At 39.3% G+C, this 26,275-nt stretch overlaps 1 protein-coding gene across 1 annotated transcript; it reads right to left on the reverse strand.

The window, feature by feature from the left end:
• Positions 1-985: 985 nt before the first annotated feature.
• Positions 986-25,930, reverse strand: LOC149279429 (formin-binding protein 1-like). The gene is made up of 16 exons (XM_089501206.1): positions 25,919-25,930; positions 22,046-22,161; positions 15,608-15,661; positions 14,759-14,906; positions 13,409-13,471; positions 13,048-13,152; positions 12,389-12,517; positions 10,642-10,788; positions 9,475-9,690; positions 7,512-7,646; positions 5,532-5,546; positions 4,432-4,541; positions 2,984-3,116; positions 2,333-2,427; positions 1,409-1,554; positions 986-1,164 (listed from the first exon to the last, which is right to left on the reverse strand). The coding sequence occupies exons 1-16, from the start codon at positions 25,928-25,930 to the stop codon at positions 986-988; spliced, it is 1,803 nt and encodes a 600-aa protein (XP_089357332.1).
• Positions 25,931-26,275: the final 345 nt, after the last annotated feature.

Consider the following 26,275-nt stretch of genomic DNA (forward strand, 5'->3'; position numbering starts at 1 on the left):
AAAAATGTATTTTCATGATAGTATCCCTTTTAATGATAAGAACAGTCACCACTAATGCAAACATCTGCTATTAGCTAAAAAAACCAAACTATTAAATACTGCTTTTAGAAAAAATCATAGAAGAAAGCATTTAAGTTTAACTTGAGTATGTTTGGTTTATTTGGAATGATCATAGTTTAGGGAGATGGGGGGGAAAAAACAAAACCACTCCTACCAATTAGTGTTTCGGTTCTGTTTTTTTTGTAATATATATACATATTTGTACATGTTTTTGCTACAGAATAAATTACCTTCAATGATTTTAAATTGCCACCTGAAAGCAAACTTAATTGCACAGATAAGGCATGGTACAAAATGTTTTATCGCAACGTACAGCTGCTGTGAACTACGTTTCTCATAATGCCCAGATGGCAGCGGCCGGTGATGCTTTGCGTAATAAGCATTTTGCATCTACCAAGAATAAAAAAAGTTGTCCCTCTATCTATATTAACAAAAATGTCAAAAGAAAAAATAATCCACAAAAGGTTAAACTAATTAAACCAGAAAAAGATCAAATAGGCAATCAGGAGGCTTTCGTGTTTTGTAGGAATGCTGAATTCTACACGACTATTTAAAAAAATGTATACATTTAAAATGAATTTCTATTAAAAGAGAATGTTTTTCTTTATCCAAAGAAATACAACATTGTAATAACAGAAGTTTGCTATATTAACATTATTTCAAAAATAAATCAAGGGAAACCAAATCCCTCAATATAAAATCTCCTGTCTAAAATAGATGGTAAAAAAAAACCAAAACTAACAAACCAAACCCAGTAAGGGAAAAAAATAGTGAACGGTTACTTCAGTAGATTTAAAATGTAAGCATGTACACCAGTGAAATCTCACGTGTCTCACTGCGCTCACACAGTGAACAATAAACATTACATCTGAAAGCACGATGCATCTCTATACTCGCCCTGACCGTCTCATTACGTTTGTCTAGTTTAGATGTAAGTTACTGCACCTTTACTGTTTTTCTCTAGAGTAATATCTATGTACGATGTCGGTACGTAGCCTTCGTCTCCATTTTGCTTTCTTGCTCTTGTCCAACCATCTCCTTTATCTTCCTCAATAATGTACATAACGTCCCCTTCTCTCATCGTCAGTGTTCCTTCATTATTGCCTAAAGAAGAAAAACCCAGGTCATTTGCCGATATACATGTATCTGATACATTGTCACGCATTGTTAAACAAAAAGTTCTAAAAAATATTAATACAGTGTCCTGGTGTACACAAGTACCTCCTTCCCAGTTGTTAAGTCTCTTGTGGCTAGTACTTGCTTTATCTATACCGTGGCTCTTACAGTTTCCGTGACCTCTGCTTAGAGACTTCTCTATATAACCAAGACTTCTCAATTAACACATTACCATCAAACGGATAGATTGCTTTGCAGTGTCCTATAGCTGGAAGGGGGTCGTCGTCATCAAACTCATCATCAAACTCCGAGTGCACGTGGGGTTGGGGCTGGACTCGAACTTCTTGGGTGGCATCTTCTGTGTAGCTTCCTTCAGGGCTATATTGTGAAACAGATTTAAAAACACAACATTTATCAGAAGAGTCTGTAATCCTTCTTAAAGCTGAGAACTTAAAAATGTAATATTTTATGTGAACATTCCTTCAGAAGTCCTGGTTTTGAATAATTTTCTCAAACTGGTCTGCGGGCCATCAGGGTCCCTGCGTCCTTTCAAGGTGCTGCTCACAGCGACAGATAATGGAATAGCCAGTTATCTGCCGTGCACCAGATAAACTATAAGATTTCTCACAACTACATTTGGCAGAAGTGGCATTGAAGTCCAGAGCTTTCAAGTTTGTAAATCTGGCACAAAAAAATGACAACTTTGCTTCCTACAAGCATGTGGCATAACATGTACAAGATAGAATGTTTGCTTCAATGCAACATTTTTCTCACCTTTAAATGCTCCCACACAAGGTTAACGGCGAGTTAAAATTATGCCACAATGAAGAGAACATTGTGCGATATCAATAAAAGAAATTTAAAAAGTACTTCTTCAGCAGACAGCACCTAGTGTAATGAGATAAACCACATACCATGATTCTAGAACGGGCAGACAACGGCCACGACAAAGGGACAGTTTTACATTTCTTGTAGGCAGACAAAGCTAAAGCTTCCCAAACCCAAGTGAGGAACTCTTGGAATTCTTTGAGCTCAGACAACAACATCTAGGTTTTTTTGCAGTGAGAATGACAATGTTTGCTTGTCGTTTGCACAGGCTAGCGTGTCTGGCCACATCTACCGGTAATTCTACGGGTTAAGCGTATGGTATAGTAACCTCTCTCTTCCTTGTGTCACTAGATGGTTGGTTTCAGCGCTGTGTCGTCTCTCTGATCTCTGCAACACTTTGTTCTCAACTTCTGATAACCATGTCTGTAAACAAAAGAAAAAAAAACTATTACTACACAATGCCAGGCAAACCCTTTGAGTGAATTCATATAAATTCAGCGTGTGACATACAAGCAAAGGTCATTTCATGAAAGTGACGCTAGTTGAAAGAGTCATGGGAGGAGAACCCACAAAGTAGATAGTCCCCCTTACAATGTGATCTCTCATAATAGTTTGAAAAGTTAAACCATAAAGTCTCAAAAAAGTACTGTTATATCAAACAGAAAGATGCAAGCTTTGTCCCCTTTCAATAAACAGTTCTATTTCAGCCACTGCAAATCCTCACCAAGTATTATGCCATACAATTGTATCAATATTGGTTAAGCTTTGCCCTATAGTTTTAAAAGCAAAATTTGTTTTAAAATGCAAACATTTCAAAGAACAAATCGGAAAAAAAATAGGTGATAAAATTTAAAATTAGCAAATGGGGGGGGTAGTCATACACAAACATTGAAAAAAAATACAACAACCACACAAACCATAAAGTGCAGCTTTGACCCTCCATGATAAAACAGTGTTATACGGCGTTCATTAGACTTACCTCATTCTTATGAATTTCTAACCGGAGCTTCTCTATATTAATCATAGTTTCTGCAATTTTTGGCTGTAAGCTGCTTGGGTCACCCATTTGTGGAGTTTTTTCATAAACATCTTTCATTTTATTCAGAGCCTCCCTGGGGAAATAAATGGGAAAACATTGCTTACCCTCAGTGAGTAAAAAGAGTGGAAATTGCACAAGGAAATCTATTTACAGTCGAGAAAGAAGGGGGCAATCTGTGGCTACTCATGGCCTGGAGTACTCCATGATATTATATATATATATATATATATATATATATATATATATATATATATTTATTATATATATATATAGCATTACCGCACTTCAAGTCCTTTTGAGACGAGTCCTCGTCTCAAGTGACATAGTAAGAGGAATATTATTTCTGAACATTTTCAGCGTGAATATATTCCTGGTCTCAGGCGATCTTTGGTGAATAAATCCATCCACTAGAGGTCAGCATTTGAATCACAGTCCACAGCGAATGACTGAGCAACTGAGGACTTCAAATCACCCTCAGCCATCAGGTGGCAGTGCATGAACAACTCCCTATAATTCGGAATTTGAAGGACATTCAGCCGTCTGTAAAAGAATGGCGAGTACTCGTGGCAGGTATGTCCCCGTTTTGTGGAATTCTGCTTTATAGGGGTTTATTCACTAAAGGGAGAGGAGGAGTTTAACTCTATCACTTCAGCATACATTGTTGAAAGGCCAACAATTTGAATATTTCTCCACCAAGAAGGGCCGAGCTGGCCCTGTATAATGCATCATTCCACGGTTATGAGACGCCGCACTGATTTAACTATACATTTTACAGGACCAGCCAAGCTCTTCCTACAGGATAAACATCAATAATCTATAGAGGAATCAAAACAACTCTTCTTTCAACTCTCCCTAGTTGAATCCTTAGTGAATTAGTGTCAAATGTTTTACCAAGTTGTCTGGAGTGCGAAGATGCACCCATTGTATAGCACTGCGGAGTATCACAGGGTGATGTAAATCAATAATATTGTGCCCTTTCTCAGGTTATGGTTTAGTATTAAATAAGAAAGTTATACTCAAAGCTTGCTCTTTACTTGAATGGGGACTCGGCTCTGCAAATACCTTGTGTGAACCATTGGCGAGTCCTCACCAAGCTCAGCAGCTCTTAAGGGACTGTACATGTTTGATACCAAATATCAGTAATCATTTCTCTGTCTATGCGACTACCAAGAACATTTTGATTCCTCAAAGGATAAATGCTTGCAGAAACTTACAGCCCCGAAGAAGACATTTGGAGTATGGCAGAGATTCAGATAAGATTTTGTACGATAATCTTTGGAGTTTAATTTAAGACCGTTGCGCAAGAGATTTACACAAAAAAAAAAAAAAAAAAAAACATTTAAGAGGTAAGGAGGGAGTTGTAGCTATATTTTCACAAATATTCTTACTTCTGATCATTTTCCTTCTGAAGCTCTCGACTCAGCTCATCAATTCTTTGTTGGAGTCGTTTACGTCTTTGCTCTGGAGGAAGGTGGCTGAAATCTTCTAAGGCTGGACCCTGTGTGCAAAAAGAGCAAGTAAATGAAGTGCAAAAATAGAGCTGAACATTGAGTGAAACTCACAAATAAAAAGAAGATGTATGATCTGACCGGCAGTACAGACTTAAAAACCGACAGGATCACCATCAGGGCCAACAGTAACGGGTTTATTATAAACAAAAAGATAAGACAGAAAGAATGATGCCATTGTACGATGACCACATATGAACACACATCAAAAAACCATAAAAGAAAAGGATAATAGGATAGAGGACAGTGACCGTAAACTGAAGATCCTCAGTGAAGTGCAAGAAAGTGGAAGACATGACTTAAATGTGACGGCAATTACTAGTGCCATCAAACCCCAGAACAGACAAGTTTACTTAAAGAACAAACACAAGAATCTTGACTTCTGTTTATTCATCAAATATACACAATATCTAAGCCAGCTTGACAGAATTATAGGCTTTTGACATCTAACCTTGAACTGCCCCACGATTTAAAATGCTGAGCTTAAAAGGAACAAGTCAGGGCGGACACAAACTTGTGACTACAATGCATGTAATGTCGAGTCCGTTAGTCTTGCCTGGAGAAGTTGGTGTTGGCGCTGCTGCCCAAGCGTCTGGGCCACGGTCATTAAGTGTCACTTGGCTTGAGATGCAGGATAAAAACACAAGATCCATATTTTTCACACCGTTGTAAAGAACAAAGAACTATGTTAGAGCTGTCCATCAGATGAATGTGGACCTATCTCCCCACCACAGGTGGCTCTCTAGGGTTGTATGCCTGAATATTGTTGACTTGCTACTACAATTACTCTTTAAAAATCACTACAAATCCAAAAGTATACAAACCAAGCACAGTTACTACTCCTTTTTTCCCCCCACAAACCCAAGTAGTGGTCCTTGGAAACTCACAATTTAAAAGCACAGACAAAAATACAGTTCAAACAATGATTTTCAAGCCACTGCGTTTGCATGATGGGACACACACCAGCACACTTTGCTTACCATCCTTAGTGACCACTGTACCGTTAACAAGAAACAAAAAGAAATGGCAAATTACTGGCAGATTCCTCAAACTGCTTTAAAAATGAAGAAGCATCATTAAAACCTGAATAAACCATTACTTATAAGAGTATACTAAATAGTTTACTGCTGAGGTGCTGTAAAGCCATGCCTTCCCCAGCCAGCATTAAGTAGTGGCAACAAATAAAAATATTTATCATTTTATAGAGAATTCATAGGTCATCACGTCCAAAGCAGGGATGGTATGTCTACAAATGTCATAATTTATTTATTTTTTTTTTTTATTTTTTTTTACATGAACCAATAAACAGGCCTAAGAAGATCATGTGAAATATGTCTTGGCACGTACCTTTGACCTCAGATTTGCTGAACTGTATTACTAAATTGCGGAAGGGTTTAGAATAAGATTTGGGACTTTCCTGGAAATCATGTTACACAAGAAAGCCCCAGGTGCAAAAATAAAAAATCTTTGAGTGCCCTATACATTAATGTAGAAGAGAAGCAAAAAACATTTGGTTTTAACTTTGTTTCAATAAACTTACTTTATTGGCAGACCTTGAGGCCGCCATTGTTGTCAGTCAGTCATATTTTGGACGACTTTCTTCTCAAACACCACACTGAGTTTATGGCGATGCTAATGAAGTCTGTCCCTCAGACCTCCATTAGTCAGAGTGAACAGCTGGGTGATTAAGACTGAGATAGTCTACCATTTAACTCAGGCAGTATGATAAGGAGTCAGGGTGTTTGTCTAGTACCCTGGGTTAATATAATAGATCTAGAACGCATACAAATGGTTTACATGCAGCTGCCTTGAAATATTATACTATGCAAAAAGTAGAACAATAAAAAACAGTCCAATACTTACTTTTATCTGATACTAGTAATAAGTATGAATTAGTGGTGCGATTGAAAAGGTAACAGTTTACTAATCTTAAACTTCACTCAACTTTTTATGCTAGCAATTCCAAATAAAAACGTATGGTTATTAACCATCACAATAAAACTAAGTTCATCATGGGGTGAGCATACAGTATTACGATTATCTGTGACACCAGAGAAGAAATTGGTGGACCTGTGTGTTTTGGGGAGGTCGGGCGGCTGTACCTCTGTGGAAGAGACACATTGCGTCTGTATACCGCAGAACCGTACTGTATTCTCTACAGAACATTTTAGAAGCATTTAGATAAAGGGGAGGTAAGGTCACCAAGTATTGCGCAAGACCGCTAATTCATAACACAGTAACTTGTGTGTGCGAGAGGAGATGGGTTTCACGCACCTCTATTAAACAGTTACAACAAGAATAAAAGCAAACCACACGCTGCATGCAGACGGCACCCTAACATCTACACAATGTCTTTCCAGGCGTAATGGTTTTTATGAGAGGTTAACTTCCCAAAGCATTCCTGCACATGGCTGCCACAGCACCGCATTACAAGCCGGTGAGTCATTCGAGCCATCCGGCAGTGAGAGGGTTAATTACATTCCTTGACGGTAGTGTTCATGTCCCAGCTAGATTAAGACGATAGTCGTGAAGAGCTGCCCAAATTTAAGCATTTTGTTTTTGGATCAGCCTTCGGAGAACCTTTCAACTACCCAAAAAATATAACGGGGACCCCTGAAAGGGATCATGTGAGTGCAGTGTTAACACTTTGTGTGCTGGATTTATCAGCTAGTTTGGTTCAACATGAGACGTGCAGTCAAACCAAAAGTTTAACCAATTCAAACTTCTCGAGCCGACCATGCAGACATCAAGTCCGTACATCGAAAAGGAATTGGTAAAAACCCATCTAAAGTATATATATAAAAAAAGGTTTTCTAAATGCCAAGTGCTGGCACTTTAACAATAGAAGAAAAAAGTTTTATACTCACAGAAATGCCAAAAGTTTAGACCATGCGCCAAAGTTGAAGACCACGGCACACTCACAATGTACATGCATCACTCAGAATCCTTTCTAAACTTACCAGTCTCTTTAGGCCTCTGAACGAGGCGGCTCGCGGCCTGTACGCGACAACCTCACTCACACAATAGTGGAGTGGGTCACTCTCTAAGGCCGTGTAGTGTGACCCACCGGATACAAAGGCTCCAGGTGGGGGACACTGGGGGGGGTGGGAATGTGTCAAAATGAAAAAAGAAATGTGTCAGAAAACAGAAACAGCGACAATGTCATTCACATAAACAGATCATTCCACGTCCAATTCATTAAAGGGCACACACAAAAATAATAAAGGAAATTGTGCTAAAGCAGACAACAGCTGTACTTTGCTCTAATCCCAGCATGATGCGTGGAGCGACAGCAGTGGCCTGACCATAAATCAATTCATCACTGGGATGGTTGGTGATAATAGGAGTAGTATTCCAATAGGAATAGATGGGGCATGAGTTAAATAAGCCTTTTTGGCTTTATGTGAAAAACGTGAGCAACACGCCCGATATTCACAAAGGAAAATGTTTGCAGATCTTGATAGGAGGTCTTCACTAGACCATGTGGGTAAAAATACAGGGCACTAAAATGTTATGGACTAATCAGGGAAGATAACACGTAGCTACCATTTAACTTATTCTTCAGATAAAGTTGTCAATCGACATGGACCCAGAGAGCAAAGGCCAACTGAGCCAACAGTCTTAGCAGAACCGACTTCCAAGCACTGATATGAATTCCATTGTTAGATTACATTTGCTGTTCTTTGATGGTGTGAGAAAGTTTAGTTGACATAGATTTGCACTGGATTAGGAAAGCCCTAGGTCTAGACATGCTTCGCGCCGTAAGATTTGTATGGTATAAAGAAAAAAAACTAACGATTTTTCTAAAAATCAGGAACTAACCCGTGACCAAAAACCTTTTCTAAGATCTAATAATGTGGAAGTAAACTATAACTGACTTACGCATGTTCTGCAGTGCTGCTTAGATGAAAACATACTTGCTTTTAAGGCAATTCAGCTCTTTAGAATGGTCTTAATTGCAATTTTTTTTATTATTAGTTTTTTTTACAGAATGAGGCATTTACGCATCACATTTCCAAATTAATGGAGCCATTATAACCTATGCAGAGTAGTCAATTACAACTTATAATTCCCAGTTACCTGAAGATTTTTAGCAATAAGAAAATTCTAGGATGAATCCACTATCTGCAAGCAAAATGATCGGTGGGGAAAAACAACCTCCCAAAGTAGTGATTTCTTATTGTTGCTATCTGATGTATACAATGTGTCATGCAAAATAGTTGTATATCTTCTTTCCCCCAAGCTTTCCTTTTACTCATATGTTACCCGTTTTATTGCAGAAGCACAGTAAATCTGTATTTCGGCAGGCAGTAACATGTCTGCTAGACTGTGCGCTCAGCATGTCGCTGATTAAGAGCCTGCACTTCATTCCCAACATGTGCGGGATCGGCTACCCCACACAGCGTTTCATTTCACTGTCAGCCTTCAGCCGGATAGTTTATACTGTTTACAATTCCTGACATACATATCATCTTACACAAGCATAGCTGCTCAACAATACGTTTCTCCTTTAACAATTTCATCTAACGACTGTGGTCTGCCAAGTTGATCTTAAGTGCTGTGGATTGTCCATGCCAATCCGAGTTATGAATGTAAGCGCTGCAGCACTTATGAGCCGAGCCAAACCCACTACCTTGCCATTATGGTCCACCTCCACTGTGCACCAGGCTGAGACATGATATAAAAGGTAAGACCCCTATGCTCCCCCAGCCCAATAAGTACTGGGGGAGGTAAATTGCACCATTGGGGTGGTCTAACCCTAGTAAAGCTGCCTAGAGCAGAATACGCCACCGGGTCACTGTCATTTTGTGGTAGACAACTGCGAGAGCTATTATTATTTAGCAATTAATGAGCTATGTAATCTGTGTCTTGTATTGAAAAGCTATATCTAAACCACCGGCACTGTTAATATTAAGGCACTACTGGTTTCCTTACCTTGGGTTTCTTTCCAAAAAGCCAAAGCTTTCCTTTAGCCTTGCCCACGGTCATTTTGGGGTCATTTCGCGTTACTTCTTGCTTTGGAGTACTGATGGTTCCATCAGAAACCGTCCGGTAAATATGCTGACTGTAGTCCTCAAAAGGATGGTCCCCTGGAGGCTCAAAGCCAGATTTGAAGCAATCCACCACAATCTGTGAATCCTGCATAGAAAAGAGGAAAGTGAAAGTGTTAAAAAAAACAAGGAAACGTAGCGTAACATTCATTTTATACATTATGTGTTTTGGGAAAACATCCACAGCAAATGCAATTCTCCTCCTTCTAAATTATGGACTGACTGTGCATGTGGGTTTAATTAAAAACATTACACCAATGTACTCCGGGGAGCTGGATCTTTTATCAAAGAGTAAAATTCTATTAACAGTGCTAGGGTTACATTATCCATTTCCTAATGTCACGTTAGATATTTATGATGAAATGTGTAAATATATATAAGGTTTAAAATCAAAAGAGTTAAAAGCACAGGGGATGCGGCGCCAATGAGTATTACCTAAATTATCTCATGATTTGTCTGCCAATCTGACTCATAACAGATGGATTAGTTTATGGAGTTTGTACATCTGTAAATGTTGTTTTTCCATTATTATTTCATTCTTTAAAATGCCAACTTGTTATAAAAAAAAAAGGGATTGCTTAAAAAGACAATAGAAAATTAAAAAGAAAAATCTGGTTACTAAAACTGTACAAGCAAACTATCCACAGCGCGTCAGAACAGTAATTCTGTATATCTGAAAACGTTCAGGAATATCTGGCGCTTCTCAAAAGAACAGAAAACAAAGACTGTTTCAGATAAAGTTGACCGGCAAGGCATACGTTATAACTGTGAGATGACAGCTTCATTAAAGGAACTTTCTGAAAGGAATAGAGGATTTGCGGAGCGACTCCCCAGCAGAAGTGGCAGTGGGTAAAACAGGAAAGAAATTGAAAGCATCTTTCTGTTGGTGTTATTGGGGCCATAAAATCCAACATCAAACTGTTTCTGATTTTACTATGAAGGAAACAAGAGCCGCTAGACAGGGCCCACCGTCGTGGTCATGTTTTTCACGTTGAGTCGGCAGAACGGCTACATTTAAAGTGTCCTGCATTTAACTCACCCTGCGTTCATCCACGGATTTTCCCGCAAGCACCATTCCTTCTAAGCACTTTGAGATAATAGGGATGACTTTGCGCTCGGCATCTGCAAATCCTTTATAACACTCGCTCAGCTTCGTAGTTCTTCTCTCGTCCATTTCTTGAAGGTGCTGCAAACGTTAAAAGAAGTCAATACACAAAGTGGCTGTTCTACCACCGCCGCAGCAAACTCCGCAGGAGGCGCGATCTAGTTACAGCTGACTTAAGCAGATATCAGGAGCCATTATTTAGCAAATAACAAACAGTAACTGTGTTTGTAGAATAAAGGAAAGAAAAAAAAACAAACACCCCCTTACGCTGAGATGCTATGGAAACCAGGACACCAAAAAATAAGTGATTGTTAATATACTATCAAAAAACCCAACATTGGCCACAAGATCAGTTCTCATACAGCTCACTTACTAAGAAAGTGTGCCTTGCGATAGACGTCACCCAACGAGGTTGGGCTTGACTCACTAAACAGTGATTTGTGTCTGATTTGGGGTTAGACTGAACGTTTTTTTTTTTTCCCCAACAAGGCAAAGCTAAATTCATATTGTGTAATGTACGTAGTTCGCTGTACAGAGTTATAGAGCGCTGTACTGAGAGCATCTGTTTTGGGGGTCAAAGATTTTCTTCCTATTCTGCGAGTCTCCACTCTGTCCAAAAGCCAACATGTTCAGATCAATTCCTGCTTCCCTTATTAACGACACACGGCTACTTAACGACGTAGCTACTCGTGAATGAGATCTTTTGTGCACACGCTATGAACGGGTATTACAGTTTTACCCTTATGGTAACTTTGCATGGCACACATTTGCAGAAACACTGTAGCAGTGACAGGCAATAACGTGTAAGCCCTTTCAACATAGAACCGTGCCGGGTGATATTACTAACCACGAACATCAATTCCCTACTAATACGGACAGGCCGCTAGCAGACTTTCCATGACTTACTGTTTCCTTTGCCGATGTCACTGGAACTCAGAAAGGACCCCCAAATAAACACCTCTAAGGACATGACAGCACCCGCTGGGAACGATGCCTGTCGTTACTAGGGTGTGACAGTGTACTTTAAAAGTGCTTTTGTTACACTATTGCCGGTTTAGAAGCGTTACTATACACTATACAGAAAGCTATTGTTATTGTCTGCGGGAACATTAACTTCTGTATTTATAAGATGCTTAAAAAGATCTATAATTAACCTGTTCCTTTCATCAGCTGTGAGCAGACACCTGGTATAAATACAGAAGCCCCAAGATGCTCTCTCATCAGCGTCACATGCACACAATGATCTTCTGCCCGATAACATGTTAAAGCGAGTTATTCCGGTGCCAATACTACTCAACAACATAATAATTTTACGTTTTTTGATAAACCATAAGTTTGCAGGTAAGCTGCAGCGACATTTCAACTTCCTAACTTTACACTGCATGATGATGGGCGACCCAGCAAACATCTTGCGGAAGAATTGGCCTAAGTAACGCCCGGTTAAATCGGAACGATAAAATATTTCAGCTTCTCACAATTAAGTGAATAAACCACAGTTTTTGGGGTATTTAATCGATTATTCTTGAAATTTTTTTTATTTTTTTTAGCTTGCTCGTGCCTTCTCAGGGGGATTAAATTCTCCTCTGTGTCTGTATACATAGACAACAATATATTTATAGTCTGGCTTAGAGCAGCAGACAGACAATACAAAGAAAAACTTCAACAAAAGGTGCATATTTACCTTAAAAACCTGTGGAATAACAATGTAAAAATGTTTGTGTTGTTCTGCATTGAAGTTCTGCAATTGTGCAGCATATTCATTTTTACTTTCGTCCGCCATGTGCGTGCGCAAGTTTAGCTGCTGTTTTGCCTATGAAAGGGGTAGGAAATAAAAACAGTCAAGGTTTAGTATTCCAGTGTAAACCGATATGATCTAAAGATGGTGAACACTTGGGCCAACGCTTTCAGACATTAATTCTGTTCCATTGTAATGAGACGCATCCCATTAACCAGTACTGCACCAGAAAAAAAAACAAAAACACAAACACAGGGCAACATTTATAGTAGAATGGAAAAAATAGAATTTTAGGTCTAGGGACAGATATTCCCTCATATAAACCAGGCAACCATTTATATTGGGTTGTGTAGATTGCGGTGATAAATGCCCTGAATATACATTTATACAACAATTAGAATGTTTAGAGTATATTATACTATGAATACTTTCGTAGAGCATGTCTAGGCCAAAGGTGTCCAACAGTTTGCAGAAGAGGTTCCCATTTTATCAAGCACTTACAATTTAGCTATAAAACCAGGATCATGGTTAAAGTATAAAAGAAACCGACATGTTGGCACGAGGAAACAAAAGGCTTAATTATGAACAATGTAAGCAAGCGTTACCTTTTCCACGTCAGATTTTGTAGCATTGCTGTCATTGTCCAGTCTCTCAAAGGTTTGCTGAGCTTTCTCTGCCTCTCTGCATTCCCTTTCAAATTTCCTCTTGCTCTGTAAAGATTAACGTACTTAGCATTCAAATTATAGAATAGAAAGAGCAACCGGTATCTCTCCAGCTATTGCTGAATTCCAACATGCCTGCCCCACCGCGAGTCTACAGAGCAGAGCACCGGTGAATGTCAATTAGAAGACTCTACTCGATTTCTTGTCTTGTCTACACATATTTTTAAGACAATTAGGATCAAACACAACATCGCTTTAGGTTTTATTGATATTTACAGCCAAGGTTATAGTATTGGAGACTCACATTATCCATTTGTTTTAAACACATATCAAGGTACTGCTGGGCTTTCCGGCCTTCCTGAAGATGCTGGAATAGGGAAACAGTGTGTAATTAGACAGCAAACAGAAACGTGATTCGACCCCTTTAAAATAAATATACACAGTGATGACCTCTCACTAAACATAAATGATTCCTGAAATCAGTATATTCCACCTACACCAATATAGGGTAGCCACATGGTTGTTTCTAAACTACTTTTATAAACAAGACCCATTCAGATGGCCACAGGCTACTTAAGCGTCATGTGAGCCTATTAACAAGGATACCGGATGGCTACCCATTTGCTTACAGCCATTCACAGCAAGTTTTCCATTAAAACATCTTTTACTTACTGTCAATCTAATAATAAATGCTCCTTTTGTCTGGCGGCCCATATACTTTGCTTTCTAACATTACATTAGAAGAAGGTTGAGCATGCATCAACATATAAGCGGATCATCATCTAGTCAATAAAAGTCATCTCTGTCCCGAATACATTTTCCTACACCAGTATGCCTGACTACAGAGATAAGGCTTTGCTTACAAAAGATCTGCTTTCAATTAAAACATTTATGTCTGTCTGTTAACCCACCCCATCCAGACTTCGTGCATTACAAAAGAAAGTAAACTGGCTTTAAAGAGACCTGAACTCTTACATAAGACATAAGACATTTGGCCCAATAACCCCAACGGTGCCATTACTTATGTCATACAGACACAGGCAGCACATCTGCAAGCATTTTAATGACAGTCTTTTAAACATTCTATCTAAGCTGCCCTTGGAACTTTCTGAACGCAGCGTAAAGGAGTTACACTCGCGCTGCCACACCACCGTCTTTCACTATGAAAACAAAAACATATAGGAGATCACCTAAAGATCTCCCAAATTGAAGAAGAGAAAAGACCACTAAAACCGTATGGCTAGGGAGTAGATGTTTGAAGAAAATATAGTATTTGGTGAATGGCATTTATCCTACAAGAAACTGCAACTGCTGCTGTGAAAATAATATATATTATATATATATAATTTTTTTTAAAAGCAATACTTGACTTACAAAGATGGAAAGGAACGTAATCATTCTGAAGCCAAGTTACCCTTTCATAATTAAGAAAGGTTAAGGCAGACAATAAAGGGCAGCTAAACCCAAAGAACAGCTCTGCTAGGTATTAAAAGCAGAGTAAAAATAAATGTTTCAAACAAAGGCAATTTTGTATAAATATAAACGTTTCCCCTTTCGAGAGACACTAATCATCTGACAAGACAGCAAAAACAGAGAACGTTATTTTTAGTTTGGGAAAAAAAAGTCACATGCTAGACAGAAAGTGCCAATTTACCGATTTTCTTTCTGCTTTCAGCTCATAAGTATATCTCATTATCTCCGTGTATATTTTGTGTCCTATATCCTCCGCTACGACTTCACGTTGTCCAGCATAGTCGTTCAATTCATTAAGGATGTTATAGAAAGCTAGCCAAGAGGTGAATCTAAAAAGGAGATTACATTTGGTTAAAGCAATACTTAACAAGCATATATTTATTATGTTTCCTTATTGCGTGTGGAGAGAGAGAACTCCTTCAGATAACGGAATCTTATGCATGGTGTTTAAGATGGGTCTTAAGAATATTTTGTCAACCAAAAACTGATTATTTTACCAAATAGCTAACTAGCAAAAAGCTCATTCACCTACTTTTTGGGAATCTGTATTACGTGATAACATGGCAACTTTACTTTATATTTATGTATATAGCGCCAGCAGTATCCATAGTGCTGGTACAATGTTCAGCTAACTCATGTGGCTGGGCCTAGAGGGACGGTGCGTTGTTGCGGGAGGAGAGTTATCCGGTTTTATTGGGCAAAGCATGCAGTAGAAAATAGAGGCATCATTTACATAATACAAAGTTTAGTTTTAAAGTTCCTTCATTCCTAACAAAACAAATGCATGATGTTCTGAAAATCCTCCACATTCACTATATCCTATAGTGCTGGGCATAGGTAACCTACACACGAGATTCCAGCTCCATTTTGGGGCATCAAAGGCAAAAGTGGTAGAAACTCAGTGACGCCAATGACCTTAACCGAGATACCTTGTCTGAGTATACTTACATGAGTTTTATCCTACCTTCTTTTTGAAAAGCCTCAACTGGATTTGTGTTTTGGTTTTTTTTACCAGTAAGGATAGACATACCTGGGTTCTTCATCTTTAGTGGTGCGCTTTGGACAATATTTCTTCACCAGATTTCTGGAAAGGAAGAGCAACAAAATATTACAAATATAAGATCTCTCCAAATACATTTTACAAAATGAAAATCTGTCTATTGAGAGGATCCAGAGGAACAGACTGAACTATTCCATTCATGCTATGTTTATAAGATATATATATATATATATGTTTATAGTTGAATCATATTTTGCATACATGATCCCAGAGGATTATACATTCACCCTGCCTCATTCATACACTTACCCTGCTGTACACCGACCATGCTGTACTCAAACTCAACCCCCGGGACTCCACACATTTGGCCAAGTGCTTAAACTAGACACTAAGCATTTGTTTTACCCATAACTGCAGATCCACCTATGTTCAGGGTAAGAACCTGAATATCTATAACAAAGAAATCCTTCCTTATCAAACGTCTCACGCTCATCAAGTTGCCAAATTAAAATTTAAAGGGAGACTTTCGATCCCCTTTATTGAGCCATAACCTCGTCTCCACCACAGATCTAAATCAATATGAAGCAACACAACACGTCGATTCATCAATGCTTACATTCGTCTAGTAACGTAAACCCAAAAGCCCAAAACACAATTAGCTTTGTTCTATGATGGTAGTCGCGCAGGCTGCTAATGCAAGCCATGTACCAAAGTGGCTTCCTCACTGACAACAAATCAGGTTTCGAATAGAAGCGACATGTTTTAAATTAGCACTTTAGTGTGTAGGTTACCACGTAATGCGGGGGGGGGGGGGGGGAGACACTATATCGCTCTTAAAATATCAAACAAAATCGAAGCTGATGCTCTATATAACAGGCATTTGCCTGGTGGAGCAGTTTGTATTTTTTGCAGTGCTAAACACACCTCATTATTATTCATTAGGTGAAATGCATAACGATGCCGTATCCCGGCAACGAGGCTTTCAACTAAGGTCTTTCTGGCATTAACCGATTGCATGAAGGAAGCTGCTACACGAGAGAAGCGGGGACTGGCGAGTCGTCTCCAAGGCTGGCATCGCTTGGAAGCCGCCGCTTTAGCTAGAAATCCCTGCAGCAAATCGCACAGGCGTTTCACCAGAAGCTGCTGCGTGGTTACAAAGAAATAATGTTCCTTATTTTATTTATATTATTGGCCTGGAGCCATTAAGCAATTTGCTTATCACTCCAATCATCCTAAGACCTGAAAATAACGCATGGGCAGGCAACAGCAAATGTGTTAAGGGGCTCGTTGAGCTCTATTATTGCATAAATCCTGGAACTCAATGAGGGGAATTGTGGTCCAATAAGTGTGTGCAGAAATTTAGAACTAGGTACTTATATATATTTTACATATACTAGATAAGGTTAATAACGGGGGGGAAAAGCACATCTATCAGGTAATTAATGAAAGTAGAAACTTAACTTATTAATGCCAAACAAAAGTACATTAAGGAGAATATTTATACACACACACACACATATATTAGTATCTTTGAATCTATATCACTCCAGATGACCTACACTCACCACTCACACTGCCTTTATATTTTCTGTCCAAAACAGATAAACATATACAAACACATAATATAAATATATTTATATGTATAAATATATGTAGATGTACACAGACACATATACCTTAGATATGCCAATGCCTGATTATATGCAAATTAAGCGATGGTACAAGCCAACTAATAAGAAACAGGTAAGGGATACCTTGCGCTGAAGGCTGATCTGTGTGCCGATGAGTTAAAGATTTAGAATCTTGGCCGCCGCACTTTCCTGTACAAGACGTTTCCCATAGGAGAGAGTACAAAGCCTTCTGGTCGTGTCGCCTCCAGGAAGCGAAAACCTTGTTTATCACAGATACCGAAAAAGAACAGGAAAAACAACAAGCCTGCACGCTGGAGATTTAGAAAGTAAGCTACAATGCCAAAATTAATTAAAGCTAAATACTAGGGGGGGCACACGCCAAGAGATAAACGTCCGCACTCTACCGAGAACATCTGCATGTGTGTTATTTGGAAAAATAGTGCATTGACCTTGCTAAGCATGTGCATTATAGAGAACGTGTTAAAAGACTCACACACAAAGGGTAGCTAAATGCCAGTCAGACTTTATTTGATCTGCCATCCATTAGACTTCATGCGGCTCGTTCATATACACGGCAATCAGAGAGTAAGCTCTTTCGGCAAAGGACAAATGGCACCCATGGAACTCGGCTGAGTGCCATATATACGCATTAAAACACTGCTACTTCAACAATTCAGATACCCGTTACTAATTACACCTCCCACCCTCGGCTTTTCCTTCGTTTCTACACAATGTATTTTTCTTGTTATTTCACTAAAATATAACATTTTAAATGAGAATATATTACGGTTCCTTCCATGTGGCATTTATCCGCGTTTCACGTATTCCATATGATAATCTATAGTTTTAAAATGAAAGCATTTTCTTTGCCCAGCTGATCTGACAGACGAGCGCTCGAGCGCTGACAAACCCGTCTATGTTTCCAGTGCAGTCACTATCTGTCCTGCCAAGAGAGGAATAGGAATCTGTACTTTGGTACCAGATTAATGTCCATCAAGCTGGATGAAAGAGCGACAACCAGATTCGGTGCAACAAAATATAAAAGAATGATAGATAGATATGTTTCATGTGAAAAGTTGACACTACAGCGCCGTGCCTCCTAAGAGAGTACTTCTTCTCCGGCTCCTTAGCATTTTTCTCATAATCTGTCCAAGCACCGCAGTGAAAAACGCAGGCGGGTCATTCGAGTTTGAATAGCGAGGCCTTTCACTTTAACTTCTCTTCAACCAGATGATTTATACCACGCTGTAAGCAGGGCATAACTTGGCAGTAACCAGCTTGTAAGTTCATCTATTCGTTACACGCTGTGTGAGCAATTGTTTTGGAATTTAGTTTCAACGGTAATGTCGCGGAAATTGGTGACAGCCTGCGGCACGGCCAATATCACCTGATCAATTTCCTCTTTCAATTCTCTCCTATCCTCTCCCTTTCAAGCTGTCCAAATCAGCCAACACCACCGAGTGACAATTGCTTACGGTGTGCATCTGCTAGGACTACGCCTATAGCCAGCACAGCGTGCTGTACCCTTAGGAGTCAGCGTGCCAGGATGGAGAAGAAGAGCCCTATTATTCAATCCAAACGGAAAGGGCAGGAAATTTAATCTGCTGCCCGGAAACAAATGGACCAAACATGAAATTTGTCAGAATCACTTTTGGTCCATTTGCAACCAGTCTATCACAGGCACACAGATCTCCTTAAACCACGTGCCTTTTTGTGTGATTTGCCGCTCATCACAGCTCTCACAGGTACTGATCCACATCACGGAGAACTAAAAGAATCAGAAGCAGTGGCGCGGTGACCGAAGCCTTAATCCGAGATAAGATATTCTACGCAACAAATTCTCCTCCTGTTTTTATTTCCAGCTTTTTTTGTGCTATTTTCACCCCCCAATATAATTATTTTTGTGAGCAAATCACTGTTCTATTATGTAGACACAGCTCTTTATATATATATATATATATATATATATATATATATATATATATATATATAATGCATTGCAACTGTATCTACAGTAGTGGTAGTGTTGGTGGGAACTTGCGAATTATGCGGGTTGGGGAGTACGGCGCTTTGGGTCGGTGGGTGCGGTAAATGTATAACTATGCCACAAAGTGTCCCTGGATTTTTGTTCTTCAAATGTTGGGACTGGAGCGCCATACAGAGAACTGAATTCCATAAAAATGCCCAATAAAAAAACCAATCCACATGTCCTATATGGAAATTACACCACATTACATGTTTTATACCCCAATAGGATAACATGCAGACGGCCTGCTTTAGCAAAGTATAGTTACAATTAATTGTTGAGCACCGATCACTTCTTCGATTCCATTTGCCGTTGTGACATCGGGGGGTTTGTTCCAGAGCCTTTACTTGCTTTTAATACCTTGCATTTATAAGTACTGGCATTAACTTCATACTCTAATGAGATTTCCTAGAGGATTTCCTTCGTTTTCTAACTTACAATTCGGTGTTTAAGAATTAGTCAGGATAAACACCGTGCTTCCATGCAGACATTTCTACAGAGAATACAATTGTACAATAAGCATGGATAATTTAGCTTTGAAGTTTTATTAAATTATTCTTTCACTTCAACAAGTCAAAAAGCATAGAAATTATAAAAAATAACAAATGACAAGCGAGTAGAATGTAAGGCTTGGTATGACATCACACACCATCCTGGCAGCTAACCATTTACCTCCTACACAGAGCTTCATCAAATATTGTTTTCACTAATTTCTCATGAGTATCCTCCACAAACAAAGCCTGTGAATAACACAAATTGTTGCTTAAATCATTTGTCTTGGTTAATTACCATCTCCAGCACAGTCTGCCCACAACTTAATGGCGGATTTGCTACAAGTAGCAATAAGCATTTTAAAAACACAAAAAAAAAAAAAGAAAAAAAAGGGAATATTCTCATTTCCTAGCAAAAAGCAGAGAATTTTTAAACCAGTATGTAAGACCACACACACAAAAACACACACCTCACTGTATAATCATCTACCACATCTATCCCAAAGTAAGCATCTTTGCTCCAAAGTTTAAAATAAAAATCCAATTGAGAAACATTGTGTGCTGAGATCACCTATTACTTGAACTTCGTTGATCTTCTAAACAACTTTCAGTTCTATTAAGTATTTCTTGTGCCCAAAGTTCTACATCATATTTAAGGTGTGTTCTTGCCAAATAGATATTATATACACACACAGGCCAACCATAACATTATGAGCATCTGCCTAATATTGTGTAGGTCACCCTTTTGTGGCAAAAACAGCCCTGACCCATCGAGGCATGGACTCCACTAGATCTCTGAAGGTGCGCTATGGGATCTGGCTAAAACGTTAGCAGATCTTTTAAGTCCCGTAAATTACGAGGTGGGGCCCCCATGGACCGGACTTGTTTATCCAGCACATCCCACAGATGCGTGATTGGATTTTAAATCTGGGGAATTTGGAGGCCAAGTCAAGACCCAGCTTGAATATGGAGGTGATTTCCCCTTCCTATGTGTGATGTTGGCTCGTGTCTGGGATGATTACATTGCTCCGCTGTCCAGTTCTTATGCTCTCATACGCAACAAATTGCGATGCACTTTGCGTTCTGAGACCTTTCTATCAGAACCAGCATTAAGTTTTTCAGCAATTTGAGCTACGGCAGCTCGTCTGTTGGATTTGACCACACGGGCCAGCCTTCTCCCACAACGTGCATCAATAAGCCTTGGCCGCCCATGACCCTGTTGCTAGTTCACCTCTTTACCTTCCTTGGACAACTTTTGATAGGTACCGATTACTGCAGACTGGGAACACCCAACAAGAGCTGCAGTTTTGGAGATGCTCTGACCCTGTCGTCGAGCCTTCACACTTTGGCCCTTGCCAAAGTCTCTCACATCCTCACGCTTGCCCATTTTTCCTATTTCCAACACATCAACTGTAAGGATGAAATGTTGACTCGCAGCCCAATATATCCCACCCACTGACAGGTGCCATGATAACAAGATTATCAGAGTTATTCCCATTACCGGTCAGTGGTCATAATGTTATGGCTGTATCGGTGTGTATATAGCCAATATTGTGTTACAATGCAGTATACACATCCAACTTTTAATATCTGCATTTGCACTTAGGACTGAGGCTTTATTAAGATTTTTTAAATTTGTCACAAATACATTACAATTAAAGGAATTTACCTACAAAAGTGTGGATTTTTTATGAAAAAACAAATGTATTTAAATATTTTTTTTGAGCTCTTAAAATCTATTTTCTGTCCACATAAACTACCAGCTTTTACATTATACATTTTGAACTACATGAACAGAGATCGTTCTTTCAGAAATAGGTTTTTTTTGTTCCATGCCACATTCTCTCGGTTTCTTGGTACTCTATTCACTATGTTTCCCATTATTATTTTTCATAATCCAATAGACCATCAGTCTCCAGTTCAATCCATTATACATATATATTTTAACTAATTGATAATAGCAGCTACGTGTTTCAGCAAAACCACTGCATTATAATCGATAACCACATGTGCAGACAAATGTAAGATTTGAAAAGTAGATATCATTTAGTTCACGTACTAGTTAAATCATATTACATAGAGTCCATAAGTCATCCGTCTGTCGCCATCTCAGTAAACAATCACAAGTGTCCCCTAATGATTAGATGCAATAAGTAGAACGGTACATTTATGAACCATGCCCTCACCGGTCTGTTTAAAGAGACAGTATAATGTCTGACAGCCCGACCAAGGAAGAATGCATATTAGACGTACTCTCGGTATATCACATGTACAGACAAACTAAAGCCCCCTTATAGCTGGAAAGCATTGTGTCGCTCACCTGAGCTGCTTTGCGTAAGCCTGTTCAATCTCTGATCTTTCCTTCACAAACTTTGCGTATCTGTCCAAGAAGTCTATGCCCCATTGCGTGTGCTTCTCTAGGTTATCGAACTGATCCTAAAAAGAGAGAGGAAAAACAGATGTTAACATTGCTAGTTTACAAGCAGCAAATTTCAAAAAAAGGCAGCTAAAGCATGAACGTTGGTTTTATATAAATACACCTCTCTAAACCAAATATCAAACCCTAGAGACCTACTGGAAATCTAATACCAAAAGTAAACAAAAAAGACAGATGACATCATAAGGCAGGGTTTACTAACACACAAAACGGAGTCTACAACGAGTGCAATAGGACTTTGCACTTTATAACACATTAGTTGAGTTTTTATCTTTAGTTTATAAGCTATTGTGACCTATGAAATAGTACTACGAGGGGCACGTCTCCATTACAACCTAAGCAACGTAAATAACATGGGGGAAATGCTTCTTTAAACTGTATTGCATCTTACTTTCAAGATGTTGAAATTCCACTGCATTTCAAGGTGAATAATTAACTTTCCTAATGATTATTCTTTGCTTTTGGCGCCGGTCTTTAACTGTTAAAGCCAATACTGTTATCCTGATGTTACAAACATGCATCGAAGCAGCACATTTCAGAATTAAAAATACAATACAACCATGGAGCGCATATACATAGGGAGAAACAAAAACACCAATAGTGTAATATGTACACAAAATGAAAAATAAAAAAAAAGGGGTGTAAGATCCACTCACAAACTAGTTGAGTAAATCAAGCTCATCAAGATTCAGTAGGGTAGTTGCAGAATTTTAATATCTTCTAAAATCTATAAAAACAGAGACCACAAATGGTGCAGTATCTTTTCAGATCTGAGGAAAGGGAAGTCTGGATACACTTACAGTTGTGACGGGCACAACTATGTGAATATTGTGCAAATGCGCAGGTGAACCAAAGTCCCAAATCCACTGCTAAGGATACTCTGGATGTGGGACTTTGTGAGTGGATCTTACACCCCTTTTTTATTTTTTATTTTGTGTACATATTACACTATTGGTGTTTTTGTTTCTCCCTATGTATATGCGCTCCATGGTTGTCGTATTGTATTTCTGAGCATCTTGAGGAAGAGTTATTGGAGGCTGCTATCTTGGGGAGTATTCAATTATATTATTATTTTTTTGCACTTTACACGTGGAATTTGGATTGTTGTTTTGGTCTATATTCAGAATTAAAAATAAAGGTCCGTTTGTTGTGTTAATGTGAAATCTCTTCTCCCACGCGTGGGTTAATATTTATTCCTGATTTAAAGCAATGCAGATGATCTTTAAATAATAAGAAACAAGACAATAGGGGGTGTAGGGGGGGATATCAGGTTTACATTATCGGTGTCCGGTTAACAAAAACTCATCACCTCATGATAAGCACAATGCCATTTTGGAGGTAAATCATTTATCGCTCCTGGATGGATAACGGGGGTCCTAACTCAATTCTCCATATGCATGCGGACTAAGTGTTAATGATGATCCAGGTACAAGCAACATAACCCACCAAGCACTACAGGGCCCTGTAAGGGCATTCAAGGTCAGACCCGTGAACAAGAAGTCCGAGAGCATTAGCTGAAACCTGGGCAGAGATTATAGACACTGCAAACATTGTATTATACACACAAAGTGAGCTTAACTCCTTAACTGCCGGACAATAATTTTTTTACCAGTGAATACATAGAGATATTTGCGTCTTCAAAAACTTTATATTAGGTTTGCATTTCCAAACTTCATAAACACCCCACTTTTTAAAGCCAAAGGTTGCACGGCACAAGCATTCTACTAATTGTGAAAAGCCCTGTAAAGAGACTTTCCGAAGCGACGCTCGGAATACAAACCTAGCAAGTGAAGTGAAAGGAAAAGAGAAAAAAAAAAGCTTTACATTTTTTTTCCTCAACCCACAGGAAGTCCGGCCACAATGAGACATTAATTTAATTTGGGAAATAGGCTAACTACAGATCTGACAAACATGCGGACCTCTGTCTTATGAACACACCATTCAAAGAAAGGAGAGAAATAGCACTTTGCCCTGCGAGACGGATGCTCCCAGACAAGGAAGCGTTTTATCAGATGAAATGCATGATACTTAATGGCTTGTAAAATAACGCATAGACTTTATTACCCTTGTAGAGTCAGCTGTGATTAAGGAACTTATGCAATTTTAATACAAGCTTCAATGCAGTGCATTATTCATAAGATAAACTTGGCGAGAGTGCAAGATGTTGTCCTAATGGTCCCGGTGGATACACGGCACTTCCTCTTCCATAGCATGGTACGTATAGCAGAAAACATCTGGCAGGTTACGCAGACAGACACATGATACGCCGCAGTCATTTCTCACCCGGAGCCCAGTTTCTGAAAACTCCAACAATTTTCCAGTCGAGCTCCTGCAGAAACGGCTCTTCTCGGATCTGCACCTTCCGCTGTGAGAGGTGCTTAGCAGAGCAACACCGCTGAACTGCAAAGCCTCATATATTAGCAGAGAAAGAGTGTGCGTGCGCGTGCGAGTGTATAAACTGACAGAGCCCGTCTCTAGCGTACGATTTCCTCCTTTATCTGGCAAAAAAAGTGACTTTGTATTGGAAATGTTGCAGAAATTATCCTGAGAAATTATTGGAAATATATATTCTACTACCTTAAGAGTTCGTTACAGAAACTGCAAATAAGACTGTACAGGGGTATGAATGGCAATTAAGGACCCCCATAGGCAATTTATTTCACCTTTGTTCTTTACACAAAGACGGCCAAGATGCAGGCAGCCTAAACCATCCGATTTGCAAGGACAAAGAAGACTTAATTGTCTTTCTAGAATAAATGACTGCCGGTGGGTAGGATCATGGAGACAGGGAGCGGCTGGGGAAAGGAAACCCTATTTCAACGCGTGCTTCCTCCGATAAGAGGGTCCGAAAATAGATTTAGCATATAAAACCGATGCCTGAAATTAGAAGGACCCCTTAAAATATTGCCATCCTTCACATAATGATTTGTTCTGCCTCTTAATACAAACCTGTCCGCATAACAAATTGTTGTGACTGAAACAGGGGGCTATTAGGGGCCCCCAGGCCATTTTCACCATCTGTTCACCATGTATGCAAAAGCATGAAAAGTCCAGTTAATGTTCCCTATTGGTAAAAAACAACGGTATTTTATTTAATATATAAAGCCTTAAATCAGATGCAAATACAGAAGAAAGTTTGATTTAAAGGGTGCTATATTGTGATGCATAAAATAGAAGAATTCAGTGACTTCTAACATTAAGCATCAGCTGCTAGAATCCTTCCGGCATTCAAGGGGTTAACGAACAGGAAATCCCAGACTCCTGTGAACAACACACCGCTTCGCTTAAGCAGAGGCTCCAATGCCTATTAACAATGCCTGCTTACATCCATTCCTCCTGCAGCACCAACGGCTCCTTCACCAGCATTATCTCACCCACAGGGCTCATTGTTTGCAGTGCTATAGTAAAATAGCACAATACACGCCAGTGGGAACCCTTTCACTGCCAGCGCAGGACACATCAGCCAACAAAGGCAATGGTAACAGGTTATCTTTGGGTAGGTTTTTAGTGCTCATTAACTGAGTGTGACGTTCTGTAAGGCTAGGTTTCCACTTGGGGTTTTTTTTGCTAAAAACGCCAATTCAGCCACACGGCGTTTTTTTTGGTGAAAAAACGCTGCGGCCGGATGTTAGCTGTTCTTCAATAGGAAATCGCATAATGCCAGATCCACTTGGCGTGTGTTTCTGTTTGGCGTTTTTTCAGTCCTTTTCAGGTGGATGGCAATAGACTGGAAGAGTCCATCCCAAGATGACTTACCGTGAAAATCATTTTTTGGCAGGGCAGTGGTTAGGATTCTATCATCGCACACGAATTACGGCAAAGTGAAAGGTTACTGTGAATGCATTTGGCACCACGAAGGTTTTATAAATAGCCTCGAATAACACAAAGCAGCCAGGAAGCCCCCATGGCGTGTATTAGTAAAGCAGACTGGAGTATGCGTCCAATACATGATCATTCTCCGCAATGGGAAAGAAACATATACATTATAAAGCACATTAAAGCCACAGGGGGCTAATAGTTGGTTATTTCTATAACACCGCTTCTGTTTCACTTGCTATATGGAGCTTCCTTCTTCATAGGAGGTAAGAGTAACAATAACTGGGATGGATTAGG

The sequence above is a fragment of the Sceloporus occidentalis genome, unplaced genomic scaffold (assembly GCF_023333645.1).
Source record: "Sceloporus occidentalis isolate IW3139 unplaced genomic scaffold, rSceOcc1.0.p SCAF_166, whole genome shotgun sequence".
Lineage (NCBI taxonomy): Eukaryota > Metazoa > Chordata > Lepidosauria > Squamata > Phrynosomatidae > Sceloporus > Sceloporus occidentalis.

Excerpts from the sequence above, each read along its gene's own strand:
- LOC149279429 (XM_089501206.1), bottom strand. Across the intron at positions 15,662-22,045 it reads GCTTACGCAAAGCAGCTCAG|AAATCTGGTGAAGAAATATT; the intron begins GTGAGCGACACA and ends CTTCCTTTCCAG. Across the intron at positions 7,647-9,474 it reads AACCCAAGGTAAGGAAACCA|TGTCCCCCACCTGGAGCCTT; the intron begins GTAGTGCCTTAA and ends CACCCCCCCCAG.